We start from the raw sequence: 16,143 nt of genomic DNA, 5'->3' as shown, positions 1-16,143 counted from the left end.
AATAAATAAATAAATAAACTGAGGTTCTGCTCCCTCCAGCATGAAGCCTGCCCCCGCTATGCCCATGGACCGCACGCCAGGGATCAAGTCCCTCCTCTACCAGAAACTCACACCAAATTAAACCACACTCACACCAGATCCTAGGAACTGTAGGTTGTTAAGGGTGCTGGGAATTGTAACTTTGTAAGGGGTGGTGCTGTGGGTTAAACCACAGAGCCTAGGGCTTGCTGATCAGAAGGTCAGCAGTTCGAATTCCCGCGGCGGGGTGAGCTCCCATTGCTCGGTCCCTGCTCCTGCCAACTTAGCAGTTCGAAAGCACGTCAAAGTGCAAGTAGATAAATAGGTACCACTCCGGCGGGAAGGTAAATGGCATTTCCGTGTGCTGCTCTGGTTTGCCAGAAGCAGCTTAGTTATGCTGGCCACATGATCTGGAAGCTGTACGCTGGCTCCCTCGGCCAATAAAGCGAGATGAGCGCCACAACCCCAGAGTCGTCTGTGACTGGACCTCATGGTCAGGGGTCCCTTTACCTTTACCTAAGGGGTAGGTTACAGGAGTTGGGGGTGCTTTAAATGTACCATGTGTGTGCAGCCTGTATGCAGCTTTGGGTATTATTAGTACTGTAATAAGTTCTTTGGTGTGTTCAAAGTGCTTTGGCTATGAAAGCAAGCTTCACAACACCTTTGTAAGGTGGGCCAGTGACACACCCCTGTTGCAGATACAGGGGCCAATGCTGAGAGAATACCCATTATTTGTTGCGAACAGGATTTATATCTTGCTTAAATCATCCATCACCTCTAAGTGCTTGGAAGTGATTTGCTGTGTCAAAAACTGCACCAGTCTGCTGCCATCTGTAAAAAACAGCAACAAACCAACAGAACAGAGGCTTACCCTAGAAGTCTTTTGTGCGGGGAAGGGGAAACCACGCAGCGAAGTCCTGTTGCTAATGCTGAGAAGCCCCTTAGAGCGTGCTCGGCTCCCAGCGCGCGGAGCCTTCCGGGGCGCGCCCGCGAGGCAATCAATTGCCAGACTGGCGGGCGGCCAGCAGGCAGCCCCTCCCACCGCAGACCGACCCGCCTGAGCCCCTCCTCCGGCTGTTCGATTGGCCGCGGGCTGCAGCCTCAGCAGATAAAGCGGCCGCCCCGTCGTAGCGGACCGACCAGAGATAAACAGCTCCACGATGTCGCTGAAGCCAGAGGCTCGGGTGCGTTTGGTGTTCTTGGGCGCAGCCGGCGTGGGTAAGACGGCGCTGATCCGCCGCTTCCTGCACGACGCCTTCGAGGCCCGCCACCGTCGCACCGTGGAGGAACTGCACGTGCTGGAGTTGGACCTGGAGCCACCGGGCCCGGCGCTGCGCCTCCGCCTGGAGCTGCTGGACACGAGCGGCAGCTACAGCTTCCCGGCCATGCGCCGCCTCTGCATCCAACACGGCGACGTCTTCGCCCTCGTCTACTCGCCCCACGAGCCGGGCTCCTTCGAGGAGCTGCAGCGGCTGCGCGATGAGATCCTGGAAGCCAAGCCCGGCGCCCCGGTCCGCCTCGTGGTGGTCGCCAACAAGTCCGACTTGTGCCCGGCCGCTGGCAACAGCGACCGCCTGGCCGCCGCCACAGTGCAGCGCGAGTGGGGCGCTCGCCACGTCGAGGCGTCAGCCAAGCAGGGCTGCAACGTGGTCGGGCTCTTCCAGGAGCTGCTGGGCCAAGTCGACGTGCTCAGCGGGCGCCTCAGTCCGGCCCTCCGGCGCCGCTCCATCCCCGACCCGCTGGCCAAGGAGCCGACGGCGTCCACGCGGCGACGCCCGAGCAAGAGCCCCAACTGCGCCATCTGCTAGCCGGAGCGTCGGAGGAAGCCCAGCGGCCGCTGCGGCGCCCCTTTCCTCGTAGGCAGCCGACGGGGCGGCCGAGGAAGCGAATGGCGTCGAGCACGAGTGAAGCAGGAGGAAGAAACGGAGCGCGTTTGCCTCTCCGGAGTAGCGAGCCATGCAGAGACGCCTCGCCCCGGTGGGTTGAGGCTAGGGGATCGAGTCCCAAAAGACACACACACGTCCAACCCGGCGGGACGACAGAAGCAAGTGCCCTTGTTTTGCATCTGGTGCCCCCGCGGCGGACTGCGCACTTGCCCCCAGGGTCTCGGAGCGCAAGAGTTTCGGCTCGAGGAAAGGACACACCCCTTTGTGCCAAGCTGCCTGGCTATCGAGGTGGCCCGTTCCAGGACATGGACTCTGCCCAGCCTGCTCTTGGCAACCTAGTGGGGGCGCTCTCTTCCAGAAGTCAGGCCTCGGACAGAGCCCAACAGGGGCTCCGGAGGCTGGACTTCTGCAGGAAACCTGGGTGCCTGGCACTCAGTTCCAGCTGGCTGTTTCCAAGGCATTGTCCACTTGCCTGTTCTTGACTTGTGTATGGTGGAAACAGTACAGTACTTACTGCTGTACCTTAACAGCATTGCTGGCTGGGGGGCTGATCCATTAGGATGGAGTATGGGGTCTGGACAGAGTGCTTGCACCTGTGCTTATTTAAAGACGATTCTGAACTTGAAGGAATGTGACTTGTTTTTTATAATACAGCATGTAATCCTGTTTTGGAGAATAAACTGTTACTCCCTTGTTTCATAGTGCTGTGGTGAACCAAGTGGGTGGGCCATCTCAGTCGGGAGCTGGGGGTGGGGGACCACACAGAGGCCAGCTCAGGAACAGAGCAGAAGGTCCCAGGTTCAGTCCTCAGTGTCTGAAACCCCAGAAAGCCAATGCTGCGAGTCAATGTAGACCAAGCACCCCCAAACGTGGCCCTCCAGCTGTTTTGGGACTACAACTCCCATCAACCCTAGATAACAGGACCAGTGGTCAGGGATGGGAATTGTAGTCCTGAAACAGCTGGAGGGCCAAGTTTGGGAGTGCCTGGTGTAGACAATACTGAGCTGAAAGGACCTTGGGAGGGCAGATTTGTGAAAACTGCTCAGCCCGAATGGCATATTAAATTTGAAACATTAGCAGACCCCCCTCCCACAGACCCACAATTCCCAGTTTGCAGAGAAGAGGGATTGTCAGTTGTAGCTCAAGGAGCAGGGGTCTCCTAACAACCCCCAGTACCCTTAACAAATTTCAGCTCCTAGGATTCTTTGCTTTCTGCAATATCATCACTTTAAATGTATGCTGTGGATGAGGTTCAATTGCCAGCCCAATCACCTTCAAGGCAGGTGTGTGTCCTCGGGCAGCAACATGAGTTGCCAAAACTGGGCAGCTGCAGCCTCCCCTCAAGCATCCAGTAGGAGGCTAACCACTGCACAGCTGTTTGAAGTCCCTTTGCTCAGGATGCCCTGGCCTTCTCACTAGATGGGTGGTGCACCTTTAGCCTTGCAGGTGATTTTGAACCGCAACTCCCATGATCTTTGGGTGCATGCTTTACGAGGCTGCTGGGAGCTGTAGTTCAACATTTGGAAGACCAGTTTCCCCATACCTGGTCGAGGATAGAGAGGTGCATCTTTGGTGCCAACATCTTACAGCTTTGCTGCCTGAAGCAGATGCGAGTTTCACTCCAGATAAGCTGGAGGGCAGCAGGAAAGCAAAGGCTCCCTTCTGCTTTTCCTCCCATACAATTAATATTAAAGGTCATCTTCCTCATGTTGCATCCAACACTTGCTCTGTGAAACGTCCTGAGGCATGGCGTCCAGCATCCTATGTTAAAGGTTGGCAAGTTTTAATTCTTTTTACTGTTAAAATTGCTGTGCGCACCGAAAGATACCCATTTCGCAGAAGAAACACTGATGATGCTTAGGCACGATCACTACCCTCCCCCTGCTAAATCCCTCCAAAACTAAGAATGGTTATGCTGCAGAGTGGGAGACCAGAGGTCTAGCACCACAACTGTGAAGGGCTGGTGGACGTTTTTCACCTGAAAGGGAGAGCTCAACTGTGGAGGCAGTCCTAGCTAGATCAAAAGGGAAGAGGCAGCCAATGAGTCTCTTCTCTAGAAGTGGCTCTTCTGAATCTAAAAGGGAACTTATCCATTGATGCTCGATAGTGCCCCAATCCTCTGGGCTGGGTTTGTCATTTTGGGACCTGGTCCACTTCTTCCAATGTGTCCATGCAGAGAAGGCACGAAGGGGCCACAGTTTCTTACAGCAGAGCAGAGGCCATTTCAGTATGTCTCCTAGGAGCCTGTTCTCTGTGTGGAAGGAGACTTGCAGCCCCAGGAAATAAACATTAGGGAGTAAAGGGAACAAAGGACTTGGGATATGCAACTCTATTAGAGGGTGATGTGCAAAAGTGGCCAAAGAACCCTTTCAGAGTTACAAGGGTGGAGAAGGCAGTGTGGAGTACCCCGCAGAATGCTTCCAGAAAATCTTCTTTATTAAGTAATGTACAAAAAGTTTAGTTGGTGTAGACTTTAGTTTCAATATTTAAAAGTCTGGTGGCTTAGAGTCAAAGAACAAAATGCCAGACAGTTTAACTACAGCAGGAAGAGGAGGGAGAGTGCCCACAAGAGGAAGGCTCAGCAGACAGACCACGTACAAGTAACTCACATGGTGTAACCGAAACCCCCAACTCTTAAGTTGCACCAGAGGCCTCATTGGGCTGGGCTGAGAGGAGGGAGAAATGGGGGCTTTTTCTCCAGCAGAATCGGGAGAAAACAAATCCTTGGTTGTTGTTTTTTTAAAAAATAAAGAGTCTTCTAGGCTGGGCTGGGGGGGGGGGCATTTAGCCCCCCTGTAAGGAGCACCGCCCAACTAGAAGCCACTCCCTGGCCTGACCCCTGTGCCAGGACACAGCCAGGCAGAGGTGACCCCAAGCTGGGAGGGGAAGGCAGGAATGCCGCAGCCCTTAACAGTATTGGAACTGGAAGAGACAGCGAGAGAGTCCTTCGCTGCTGCACAACCACAGCAGCCAGGTGCTAGGTAGAAGGTTTGGGGCAGGGAACGCCCTGCTTGGAGTTCATCAGCTTCTCCACCATGGTGCGGGCATAGCGGAGGCGGCTGGCCAGTTCTTTGCAGCAGCCAAACTCCTCAATCAGACTCAGCTTGTAGGTGCGGAACTCCCGCTTCTCATTGATGTAGGTGACGGCTGCCATCAAGGGGCACAGGATGACCTTGGTGTGGTCCTGTGGGCAGAGGATGGAAAAAATACATGCAAGAGGCAAATTAGCACCAGCTGGGCTCCTTCAGCTCTGAGAGGCAGCCACAGGGGATTAGGATGGTGGCATTAATGCTATGCGAGGTAGCAGTTTGTAAAACTGCACACAAGACAAAGCTGGGAAACCAGCGGTGCCTATGATGACTATTCTGGGCTTTCGCAACTCCTGTTGGTCCCAGAATCAGCTTGGCCAAGGAGGGAGGTTGGTGGGAGTTGGAGTCCACAAAAACCTGGCTATTCCCGATATAAGGAATATCTGGATCAAGGTTTCCCATACTTGGGTCTCAAGCTGCTTTTGGACTACAACTCCCATCATCCCTAGCTAGAAGGACCAGTGGTCAAGGATGGGAATTGGCAGTCCAAAAGCAGCTGGAGCCCTGCTCTAGATCCATTTAAGCCAGTGCAGGTAATTTCATGCCCAGGGCCTTCATGCAATCCTCCATTTGTGCTCAGAACTCTCCCCAGGCCACCCTCAACACTGGCCCAGCTTCAGATACGCCTGGATGGGATGAACCCTTCAAATATTTTCATGCCTCATGCTCACCTGGATGGAGAAGGGAGGGGGTCAAAATCTAGCCTGCTGCACAAGGGTGAAGTTTGTGTTGGTTGCTCTGCCCCCTTTTGCCTCTGGCCCCACCCACCACTGACATGTGGCCCCTAGAAGGCTGCCCAGAATGGAATGCGGCCCCTGGGCTGAAAGGATTCCCTGCACTTTGCTATAAGCAGCCAGAACAGCATTTCACAAACACGCCGGCTTCATAATCTCAAGAGGAGTTCTGAAGCCAAAGGAACTAGAGTAGAAAGAGACTCAAATCTTGCCCCTTAGAGAGACAAAGGCGAAGAAGCCAGGGCATCCTCCTCTGCGCCCTTGGAGGCATCTCGCACACAGTGTCTCTCCTTTGCCTGCTCTCAGCTCCACCTTTACGCCATCAATGGCTACAAGCTATGATGGCTCTGCTCTGCTTCCACAGCTGGAGGCAGCAATGCTCCTGAATGCCAGTTGCTGGAAACCGCAGATGGAAAGAGGGCTCTTGTGCTCGGGTCATGCTTGCAGATTTCCAAGGGGGCACCTGGTTGGCCACTGTGAGAACAGGATGCTGGACTAGATGAGCTATTGACCAGATCCATCAGGGTCCTTTTAGGTACAGTATTGGGGGGGGGGCAGCATTAAACCTGTTAAAGGAGAGATGCCTGTGACACCCCAAGCTGAACCAGTTGACAGCATGGACAGACAGCCATTATTATTATTAATTCAATTTCTAAGCCCATCTTTCCTCCCTAAGGAACCCATTGATTGTCCCTTTTGGAGGAGGGGGGGATAATTTCTAGCTTCAAAACCCACCCCCAAATACATGCAGGCTGGCAGGGTGGGGAGAGGGAGCTTCCCCGCTCCTGTTAGGTCACCTGGAAGAAGTTGATCTGCACAGTGCCATTGCTCAGGTGCAGGATGATGGCGCTGCGAGTGCGGAACCAGTAGCACATGTAGGGGAGGCGGGCCAGCTCGTCTCCCTCTCGGGGGGTGATGTTGGCTCCCGCCTTCAGCAAGTGCTCACTCATGTAGTTGCGGAAGTAGCTCAGCAGCGTGATCTGCAGGTGACAAAAACAAGGGCCCACGTCAGCAAAACAGCAGCGGAGCAGAGGCAGGCCTCAAAAAGCTACGTTCCAGCAAGGCTTGATAAAAGGTTATTGGCAACAGAAGCCCAGATCTCATAAATGCATCCTCCACCCAGCAGGATTTAAATGCCCCCCCCAAGCAACACAGACAACAGAATAGTATGAAAGAAAGTCCTTCTTCACACAGCGCATAGTTAAACTATGGAACTCACTGCCACAGGAGACGGTAATGGCCAACAGCCTAGATGACTCTAAAAGATTAGACAAATTCAGGGAGGAGAGGGCTATTGATGGCTATAAGCTATGATGGTTATGCTGCAGATATTCAATGTTCTGAATACCAGTTGCTAGAAACCACAGCAGGGAAGAGGACTCCTGGGCTCCCATCCGGCTTGCTGGTTTCCCACAGGGGCATCTAGTTGGCCCCCAGTGGCCACAGGATGCTGGACTAGATGGGTCACTGGCCCAGCTGCAGGGTTGCTCTTAAATTCTTAAGTAGCCTCCCACTTGCAGCCAGCAAGAGCCAACAGCCCTCTTGTTGCCACCAGACCCCCAACCTCACATCGAAGCCGCCCCTTCCCAAAATGAAAACGGTGGTTTCTTTCGCAAGGGAAAAAAATACCCTGGGGCTGAGCGATGGCTGGAAGTCCCTGGCACCTTCATCTCAGATACAGAAAGGCAGCTGCTCAGTGGCAAGGGTAGGGGCACTTTGCACATGGTCAGATTTAGCTGCCGCCACGAGGCTCGAGTCACTGACCTTCTTGCTGAAAGCCTCTGGGTAGGAACGTGCGTTGAAGTACGACTCAGAGCCGTTTTGCTCAATGTACTGCAGGCTGTCCCCGTCGTTGTACATAATCAGGCGGGTCGAGTCGTTGAAGAGGACCCCAACACTGTTGTCGCACAGCTGGTAGCCTGGGGTGCGGAGAACAGAGGAGAGCACTCAAAACCTGCCTTAATTCCAAACCAAGGAGAATCTTGCCTTTCCGTGGTCTCAACTGTCTCCCGCAGAGAACCCAATACTCTTTCCCACCCGAGTGGCCAGGGGCTTTGCCCACAAAGCAGGTGCTTTGCATCTGTTAATCAATTGATTTGTATACCACCCTATGCCATCAGATCTCAGAGGCCCCATGGTCATGCTTTGGCAGATGTTTTGGTCTTGAAGCAGAGCTCCGATGTTTCCTCTTTCATACCAACTAACCACAGGCACTACAGACAATAACATCACATCTCCACAATTTCATTGCAAGCTCCTGCCCCTTAGTGAGACCTGCCATCCTGGGCTCCTTTGGGAGGAAGGTTTGAACCCAAATGAATGAATAAACGCTGACCAACGGCTCCACCTGCCAACATCTCGCTTAATTTCTGGACAGATGTTCCACCCCTAGATTTAGGTCAAGGCTTCTTTTGGTATTCTCCCAGTTACTTTTGGTATTTCCCCCAACATTTTAATCTGAGTCATGAAAAAAAAAAATCCGTATAGCCACAAAAACCACATTAGCATCATAAAGGGAACCAGCAACTCTTTCTTTTATCTTGCGGACCCTCCCCACCTCTTCCTTTGCAACTGCCTCCCTGAGCTGAAGGTACAGAGGGAGTAAAAGGAGGCTGGAGAGGGGTGGGGAGCACATCCTTCGGAGGTTGGATCTGCCGCCAGAGGCAACTGCTTCACTTTGCCTCATGGCCGTTTCCCAAAGTGCACTCCCCACCCCCCCGACTACCCACCTAGGCCGTACTTATCCGAGTAGTCCACCCATTTGCTGACCCAGAAGATGGGGATGCAGGCTGGGTCCTCAGCCTCCTCTGAAAAAGAGAATTGTGGTTACCAAATGGAGGTTAAGGAAGAGGGAGTGAAGCCCGCAGGCAAGTAAGGCTGGCTCAGATAAAAGACACACACACACACACACACACACCACACCTTGTCTGATGGGTGCTCTTTCTGCGGGATTGGACCCATTGACCAGTGTCAGCTGCTGCAGGAGATCAGCCAAGTGGCTGTCCACAGGACTCCTAGGCTCCCGCAGGGCCACCTCTTCTTCCTTCTCGGGCACCTTCTCCAGCGCAGGGCTCTCTGGTCCTGTGTAGGAAAGAGAGAGATGCATGCTGCCTTGTTCCACTCTTGGCTCATGGAGCTCAGCTTCCCAGTTGGAGATCAAACCCTGTGCAGCCTCAGCCAGACCCACACACCTTTCCCACAAGTTCGGCTTACTCCATTTTGCCTGGGTTTCGCTGGCAGAACTGGCACAACTACAGGTGCCACATTATGCCCCTTCCGCAGTTGTAAGTATTCAATCTTTTAGTGTGGCGGCACTTGCATTATGAAGCTCCTTGCCTGCTGAGATCAAGCAGGCATCTTTGCTGTAAGATGCCTGCTAAAAACCATTCTCATTGGCCCAGATGTTTAGAAAGTTGGTGCGAGCTTTAATCCTTTTTCAGCCCGTTATTATTTTAGCTTAAGTCTTAAATTATTGTTGCTAATTGTTCTTAGTGATAATATTATTGTTATACTATTTTTTGTACATTGCTTTGAGGTTGGGGTTGTTTTTTTTTTTTTACAAGCAAGCAGTGTATACATTTCATGAAATAAATAAATACAGTTGTACATTGGAAGTCAAATGGAATCCGTTGCGGAAGTGCACTCGACTTCTAAAATGTTCAAAAACCAAATTGCAGCTTCTGATTGGCTGCAGGAAGCTCCTGCAGCCAATCAGAAGCCGTGGAAGCTCTCTCAATGTTCGGGTTCCAAAAGAATGTTCGCAAACAGGAGCAATCACTTCCAGGTTTGCGGCGTTCGGGAGCCGAAATGTCCGAGTTCCAAGGCGTTCGGGATCCAAGGTACAACTGTACAGGCACTTTCCTTGTCTATTGGTGAGTCTTATGGAACATTCTAAGTGTTGTTGTATCACTCCTCCCCCAGCCCCCTTATTAAGTTACTACCTGGGCTGCAAGCGCAGCCAAGCCTTCCCCCGCTCACTCCCTCACCTTTGTTGACCACTGTGAGAGGCTTCCTCAAGCTGGCATCAAACCCGCTGGGGGCCAGAGAAAACCTAGGGGGTATCGTGAGGCAAGTGGTGGGCAGCCGTGATGGGATGTAGCCCGTGGTGAAGAACTCATCAGTCAGCAGCTCATCAATGGTGGGGCGGGCAGCCGGGTCGGACCGCAACATTTTCTGGATGAGGGTAGCAGCTATGGGGTTGATGTGCTGGAAAGGAGGAACAGTAACGTTGGGAAATGGAAGGAACAGAAGACACAGGCAGGCGCACCAGCCCCACAGCCATGAACTCTAAACAGGGCCTGAGCTACTAAAATGTCCTGCTTCACACAGCACACGGTTAAACTATGAAACTCACTCAAGCAAGGATGGCCACCAGCTTGGGTGTGTTTAAATGAGGATCGGGCAAATTCTTGGAGAAAACTATTAATGCCTATTTGCCAGGATGGCGATACTCTGCCACCACAGTTGAAGGCAGCAATGCTTCTGAATGTCAGTTGCTGGAAACCACAGCAGGGGAGAGGGCTCTTGGGATCAGATCCTGCTTGAGCATTTCCCATAATGGGCATCTGGGTGGTCACTTTGAGAACAGAATGCTGGACTAGATTCAGCCCTATTTGGCCTAATACAGCAGGCACTTCTTATGCTCACACTCAGAGCACAAGGCCAGGTTCTAGGTTCCATATGGGCAGGGCTTTCTTTCTGGCATTATCCAATGGTACTCAGTACCGCCACCCCCCCCCAAAAAAATATTGTGCTAAGGTAAATGGAGGGTGGGGAGAGGAAGCAAGCAACCATAGCTAAATGGGGGGGGGGTTGCAAAAAGTAGGAGGTTGAGGAGGCAGTGGGGGGGGGGGAAGAGGCCCGAGTAATTCACTGCTGTGTTCTTCTTCTCTTTAGCTTATAATCAGTGTTGGGGAAACTTTGGCCCGTTAGAGATGTTGTTGTTCTGTTCATTAAATGGAATTCTGCTGTGTAGACATAACCCTAAACTGCTTTGGGGACAGCTTCAGTTCTGTGTTTTGTGCAGACTTGATTGTTTTCCCCAAATTCACCCCACCTTGAGCCCTCAAAACGACTCAGCTTAGAAATTGGAATGAAAATCCCCCTCCCAGTTGCTGCCAACTCCAGTTACAGGAGTTAAGGGGTGCCCACTTCTGACCCCCCCCCAGTCAAATCCAGACTCTCCCATATCCAGGGAAGGCTGTACCGATGGAATGGTGTACTCGTTGTTCTTAATTCGGATGTACGTTTCTTTCAGACAGGAGGTTTCGAAGGGGGGCTTCCCAACCAGGAGAGTGTACCTGCAAGGAGAGACCATATATGGAAATCCATCAACTGTGGGTGCTGGGGGTGGAGAGGAACGCTAGAGAGCCCACTGCCCACCCAAACATTCTTTCTCTCCCTCTTTCGTAGAACAAGCCATGTTTACACCGCTGAAACTCTTGTTCCTCAAAATGCACAGAGCATGACCCACCCTGCTTCTCACCCCTTCCCAGCACATCCAAGGTGGGGATGGAGGGAGCAGAACATAAGAATCTCCCCGCTTCCTTCCAGTTTGTGCAGAGGGGAACAGAGACAGGCTGTGCCTAAACCAGCCTCCCTGCACCCCAACTGATGTTCTCCAGAAGTTTGGGGCGAGAATTCCCATCCTAGGCAAAGACACCAAAGGTATTTGTCCTGGGCAGTCATCCCCACCAAGAACAAGTGATACAACCAGGCACATCCCTGAAAAGTCCCTTCCCCGTGAGAGGCACCCCTGGAAAGGAAACTGGAAGTGTTTTAGGGGGACAGGACAGCACATTTTTACGCAACTTGTGGAGGGAAGAGAAAGATTGGAAGTTCTAACACCACCTGACTTCATTAACCCAACTTCCCCTCTACTGATTTCCCGCCAGCATTGATGAGGAAAACCCCTGGTGTCCATTAGATCCACTCAAGTCTTACACAGCAAAACGTACATGATGCAGCCGAGGGACCAGACATCCACTTCGAAGCTGTGTCCCTTCTTGCCCAGCACCTCTGGGGCGATGTAGTTGGGCGTCCCGCACAGGGTCTTCTTCCGTTCACCATCATACTCCACCTTGGTGGCTAAGCCAAAGTCCCCTGGACAAACAGGAGGAACACAGAGGCTTCCTTGGTCAAGGCTACGCCAGAGGAGCCCCAAACGGAAGCATTAAGTAGCTTCCTTTTCAGAGGCAATCAGTGATGTAAAGGCCCAAGAAAGGGCAGGGAATTTTTAACACAAGCACACTTCACATTGGAAGGTTTGGCTTCTCTGCACCCAAGCAGCACTTTGGGGAAAGTAGCATTCCACAATACTGATGGTTCCTAACAATATGGTTGTAAGCTGTTTAATTCTTTTTAAAATATTGCTTTGAATGTCGAAACCCACCCTGAGACCTTTGGGTGATGAGTGGCTAATAAATGTGTAAGAATAAGAGCCATTTAGTTCAAACAGGGAGAAACCGGACAGTTGTCCCATCCCAAGAAGCACTCATACAGCCTGGGAAATAATGCAATAGAAGGCAAATATACACATTTGGAGTAGGGCTGCTATACATCCGGACATTACCGGGATTTCAAGGTGGAATTGACATCTGGGGGGGTGGGATTTCCAAAAGGCAGCACTTTGTCCTGGATCTTAGGGGTCAATTGAAAAATCACATTTTTTGGGAATTTTTGTATTGAAATATGTCAACCCTACATTTTGAAGCCAGATAAAGCCCACTCAAATTCCTAGATTACACCATCAGATTGTAAAAACCGCCTCCAAGCTAAATGAACAAAAAAAAAACAGGTGTTCTGGTGCACCAGCTGGCATCCAATTGTTTCGTGTCCAGGCTGCTTAAGCTCTCTTTCCCCTCCACATGCAGCACGATAGGAAACCTCCCTCCCCAGGCAATGAGCCCATGGCCATATAATTCCTAGGCCCCCCACCCTGCACAAACCCCTTACCTATCTTCACCTCCATGTCGTCATTAAGGAACAGGTTGCCCAACTTGAGGTCGCGGTGGATGACCCGGTTACTGTGCAGGTACTGGCAGCCCTGGATGATCTGCCGCAGGTAGTAGCGAGCTTCGGGTTCCGTCAGCGCTTTCCGTCGCTTGTGCAGCTCCAGAAGAGACTTTGGAGAGGGAGGAGGAAAGAGAAAAGCACCTTAAGGAGATAGTCACTGAACTGACCAAGGCGGGCAGGAGCTCCTCTCCAGGAAGCTGCCTTAGAAGACCGTCAGACTGCAGGTCCATTTAGATCAGCGCTTTCTATACAGAGTCAGACAAGGCCACGGCTTTCCAAGGTTTCAGGCAGGGGGCATTCCCAGCCCTATGTGGAGATGCCAAGGAAGCTCTGTCCAGTGAGTGACAGACAGCCCCCTCCCTAAAAATAAGTGTGGGGCTGGAATGGAATATGATGCAGTTCACAGCAATTCTCTCGCCAGCCCTGGAAAGTTTGGCCAGGGTACCAGAGTGGATTGTGCTTTTCAAAGCGCTGATTTTAGCAAGGTGTTGACATGTAGCAACTGGCCCAAGGTCACACCCAGTGCACTTGATGGCTGTGTAAGGATTTGAACCCTGCTCTCCAAGGTCCTTGTCTGACACTCTAAACACCACACCGCACCAGCTTTCTGCCACGGGGTCTCTTCTGATGTTTTGACTGGCAGGCAAATGCAAGGACGCCAATATTACCTTCTCTGCCCACAGTCTACTTCTGTCGACCTCAGGCCCACCTGAAACCTCCTTTCCCTGCTCCATATTCCACCTCACAGCAGGGGTTCCTGCCATCTCCGGGTGGGTCCTATGTGATGTTGCTTCCCTATTTACACCAGCCTTTGGTGCCTGTCACAACAGCTGTGTGGTGTACCAACCTCCCTGCTTTTAAGTCAAGGTCTGCAAACATCCCCAGCTTTTTTGTTAAGATTCCTGTATTGCAGGGAGTTGGACTAGATGACCCTCGGGATCCCTCCCAACTCTACAATTCTATGATTTTAGGATCGCCACAGCTCAGCCAACGGGCAAGAGGGGTTCACAGGTGACAGGTAGACTACAGGCAGTTTCTGGGACCTTTGAAATGTGGACCATAACTTTAACAGTTTCATCACCCCTAAGGCACCAAGGCCATCTTTCCCAGCTAAAAGCTGACAGCTAAACTCTGGTGCTTCCATGTATTGCTCAACTTCCCAGATCTCAGTGAGGCTCTTCAGAACCAGTCATCTCATTCCATAGCCAGGGATGAGAGAGTGATGAAGGGTTCAAGCCTTCCTTTATTCAGTTTATTTAATTTGTATACCACCCTTCATCCAAAGGTCACAGGGCTGTTCACAACACAGAAATACAAGATGAGGACACAAAATACATGATAAAACAAACCAATAACCCCAGATAAGTTTAACTTAGGAGGGAGATGACAGCAGCAGCTGAACTTAAGTCAAAGGCAAAGGCTATTGATGGAACCCTCCATTTCTGGAGTGAGGGAACCTTCCTACAAAGCAGATATGCCAAGACTTAAGGAGAAGGACCACCTAGCCTGGTTGTTGTTTGATGGGGACTGGTTGTGGTGAGCGATTACGGGAAAGGTACTCTGCAGGTGCTCAGAGACGGCTTGAATTATCCCCTAAGTGCCGAAAACAGCGACTTGGAACGACACATCCAGTCGCTTGGGAACGCGGCCAACAAAGGCGCCCACCTTACCCCACCGAGAGGCCGTCGCCTGGGGAACCGGATCCACGCCCTCCCCTTGCCAAACCGAAGCTATGGCTACGGCCTGGCAGTTCCCAGGCCTGCCTAGCCAGGGGCTCAGAGGGTCGGTCCCTTCAAGCCCACCCACCCCCCAGCCCGGGGCTCTGCAGCGCCCCTCCGGCAGCCCCGTCGAACAGCGAACCCCGAGCCCGCCGCGGCCGCCGCCCTTTGCGCGCCCTCCCCCTTCCAGGGTCCTCACCCTCCGCCGGCAGAGCTCGAGAACTACAAAGACGAAGTTGGCGTCCTCGAAGAAGCCGTGGAAGCCGACCACGTGGCGGTGGTGGAGGCTGCGGTGGATGGCGATCTCCATGGACATCTTCTCCTTCTGCGGCGCCTTCAGCAGCAGCGACTTGGGCACGATCTTGCCCGCGAAGACCTCCTGGCTCTCCACGTCCGTGATCTCGTAGCATTTTGCGAAGCCGCCCTTGCCCAGGAAGCGCCCCAGCATGTACCGCCGGCGGCTCCGCGGGTCCAGCAGCACCTCCGGGATGGCCTTGCTCTCCTTCAACGCCGTGGAAGACGCCCGGCTCCCCCCGGCACCACCGCTAGGCGCCGCCGACGCCCCCGGGCGGGACCCTCTGCTGGGCACCGCCGCGCTCATCCCCGACGCCTTCCTCGGATGCTGCTCCCGAGGCTCCTTGCGCTGCGGTCCCGTTGGGCCTGAGGGTGAGGATGGCGGCGGCGTGGCTCCGTGACAGCGATGAGCAGTAGCAGCCACAGCGACCCGGCCGACGGCTTCTGCTCGGTGGCTGCACCAATTTCAAACCTAGAGCCGGAGCGTTACGGAGCCCCGAGCGCGCTCCTCATTGGCCGGCAGGATTTAAACTCCAACCCGCCTCCAACGCCGCGGAGCACGACGGGAACCGGAGCCCGCGAGGAAGGGAGGGAGCTAGCGGGACCGGGAGGCCGTCACCGTCCCAGCCCCGCCCCGACAGCAGCGAGCAAAGCGGCGCCAGCGCAGCCGCCCAGTGCGGCTTGCGCAAAGCTGCTGGTGCTGCTGCGCGCATCCGTGGGAGTCCGACCCGTCTTACGCAGCTTTACTCCCGAGTAAACATGCGGAAGGGAGCGCTTCCAAGTTCCGTCGTAGGTCTTTGCTGGGGACCCCCGTCGGGCGCTGCGTTGCAATGCAATGGAGCGGGCCGGGCTGCAGGCGTAGGATTTTTTTTGGGAGAGCCTCTCCGCCAAGTGCTTGCTCACGTCTTCGCCTAGAATGGCGTCGCCTTCTTGGCTTTTCAGCCGTTGTTGTATTGGCGGTTGAGGTTTTGAACTTACTGCTATCAATCTCTCTGTTGTCGTGAGCCGGGCTGGAAATGTTAACATTAAAGGACAGGAGGCAAACTAACATACTAAACTGATTTCAGCGTCCATACATTTGTCCCTTGTTTATAATTTTATGGCCCTAAAGAGCGCTCTATTATATAAATATATTTATATATAATTATATATATATTTATATATAGGCAGTTTTAAAATAGGTTTATACACAAAATAAATAACCCCACTTACTTCTGAGTAAGCCAAATTTAATTCAATGGGACTTCTGGGTGGACATGAGTAGGGTTGCCTATAAAGATGTGTTGTGTAGTGGACTAGGACCTGGGAGACCTGGGTTCACATCCCCACTGCCATGAAGCTCACTTGGTGTCCTGAGACCTGTCTCTTAGCCTAACCTACCCAACAAGGT

At 52.8% G+C, this 16,143-nt stretch overlaps 2 protein-coding genes across 2 annotated transcripts; one reads left to right on the top strand and one right to left on the bottom strand.

The window, feature by feature from the left end:
* Nucleotides 1-889: 889 nt before the first annotated feature.
* Nucleotides 890-2,598, top strand: LOC310830957 (ras-related protein Rap-2c-like). Its single transcript, XM_083710794.1, has one exon. The coding sequence runs from the start codon at nucleotides 1,179-1,181 to the stop codon at nucleotides 1,824-1,826; it is 648 nt and encodes a 215-aa protein (XP_083566920.1). The 5' UTR covers nucleotides 890-1,178; the 3' UTR covers nucleotides 1,827-2,598.
* Nucleotides 2,599-4,319: 1,721 nt separating this feature from the next.
* PLK1 (polo like kinase 1) lies at nucleotides 4,320-15,671 on the bottom strand. Its single transcript, XM_083711987.1, has 10 exons — nucleotides 14,659-15,671; nucleotides 12,682-12,850; nucleotides 11,685-11,829; nucleotides 10,934-11,027; nucleotides 9,714-9,933; nucleotides 8,650-8,808; nucleotides 8,457-8,534; nucleotides 7,492-7,646; nucleotides 6,525-6,707; nucleotides 4,320-5,088 (listed from the first exon to the last, which is right to left on the bottom strand). Exons 1-10 carry the CDS (start codon nucleotides 15,058-15,060, stop codon nucleotides 4,882-4,884), a joined length of 1,812 nt encoding a protein of 603 aa, XP_083568113.1. The 5' UTR covers nucleotides 15,061-15,671; the 3' UTR covers nucleotides 4,320-4,881.
* Nucleotides 15,672-16,143: the final 472 nt, after the last annotated feature.

The sequence above is a fragment of the Podarcis gaigeae genome (assembly GCF_964106915.1).
Source record: "Podarcis gaigeae genome assembly, chromosome: 14".
Classification (NCBI taxonomy): Eukaryota; Metazoa; Chordata; class Lepidosauria; order Squamata; family Lacertidae; genus Podarcis; species Podarcis gaigeae.
This window is presented reverse-complemented; position numbering and strand designations above follow the sequence as displayed.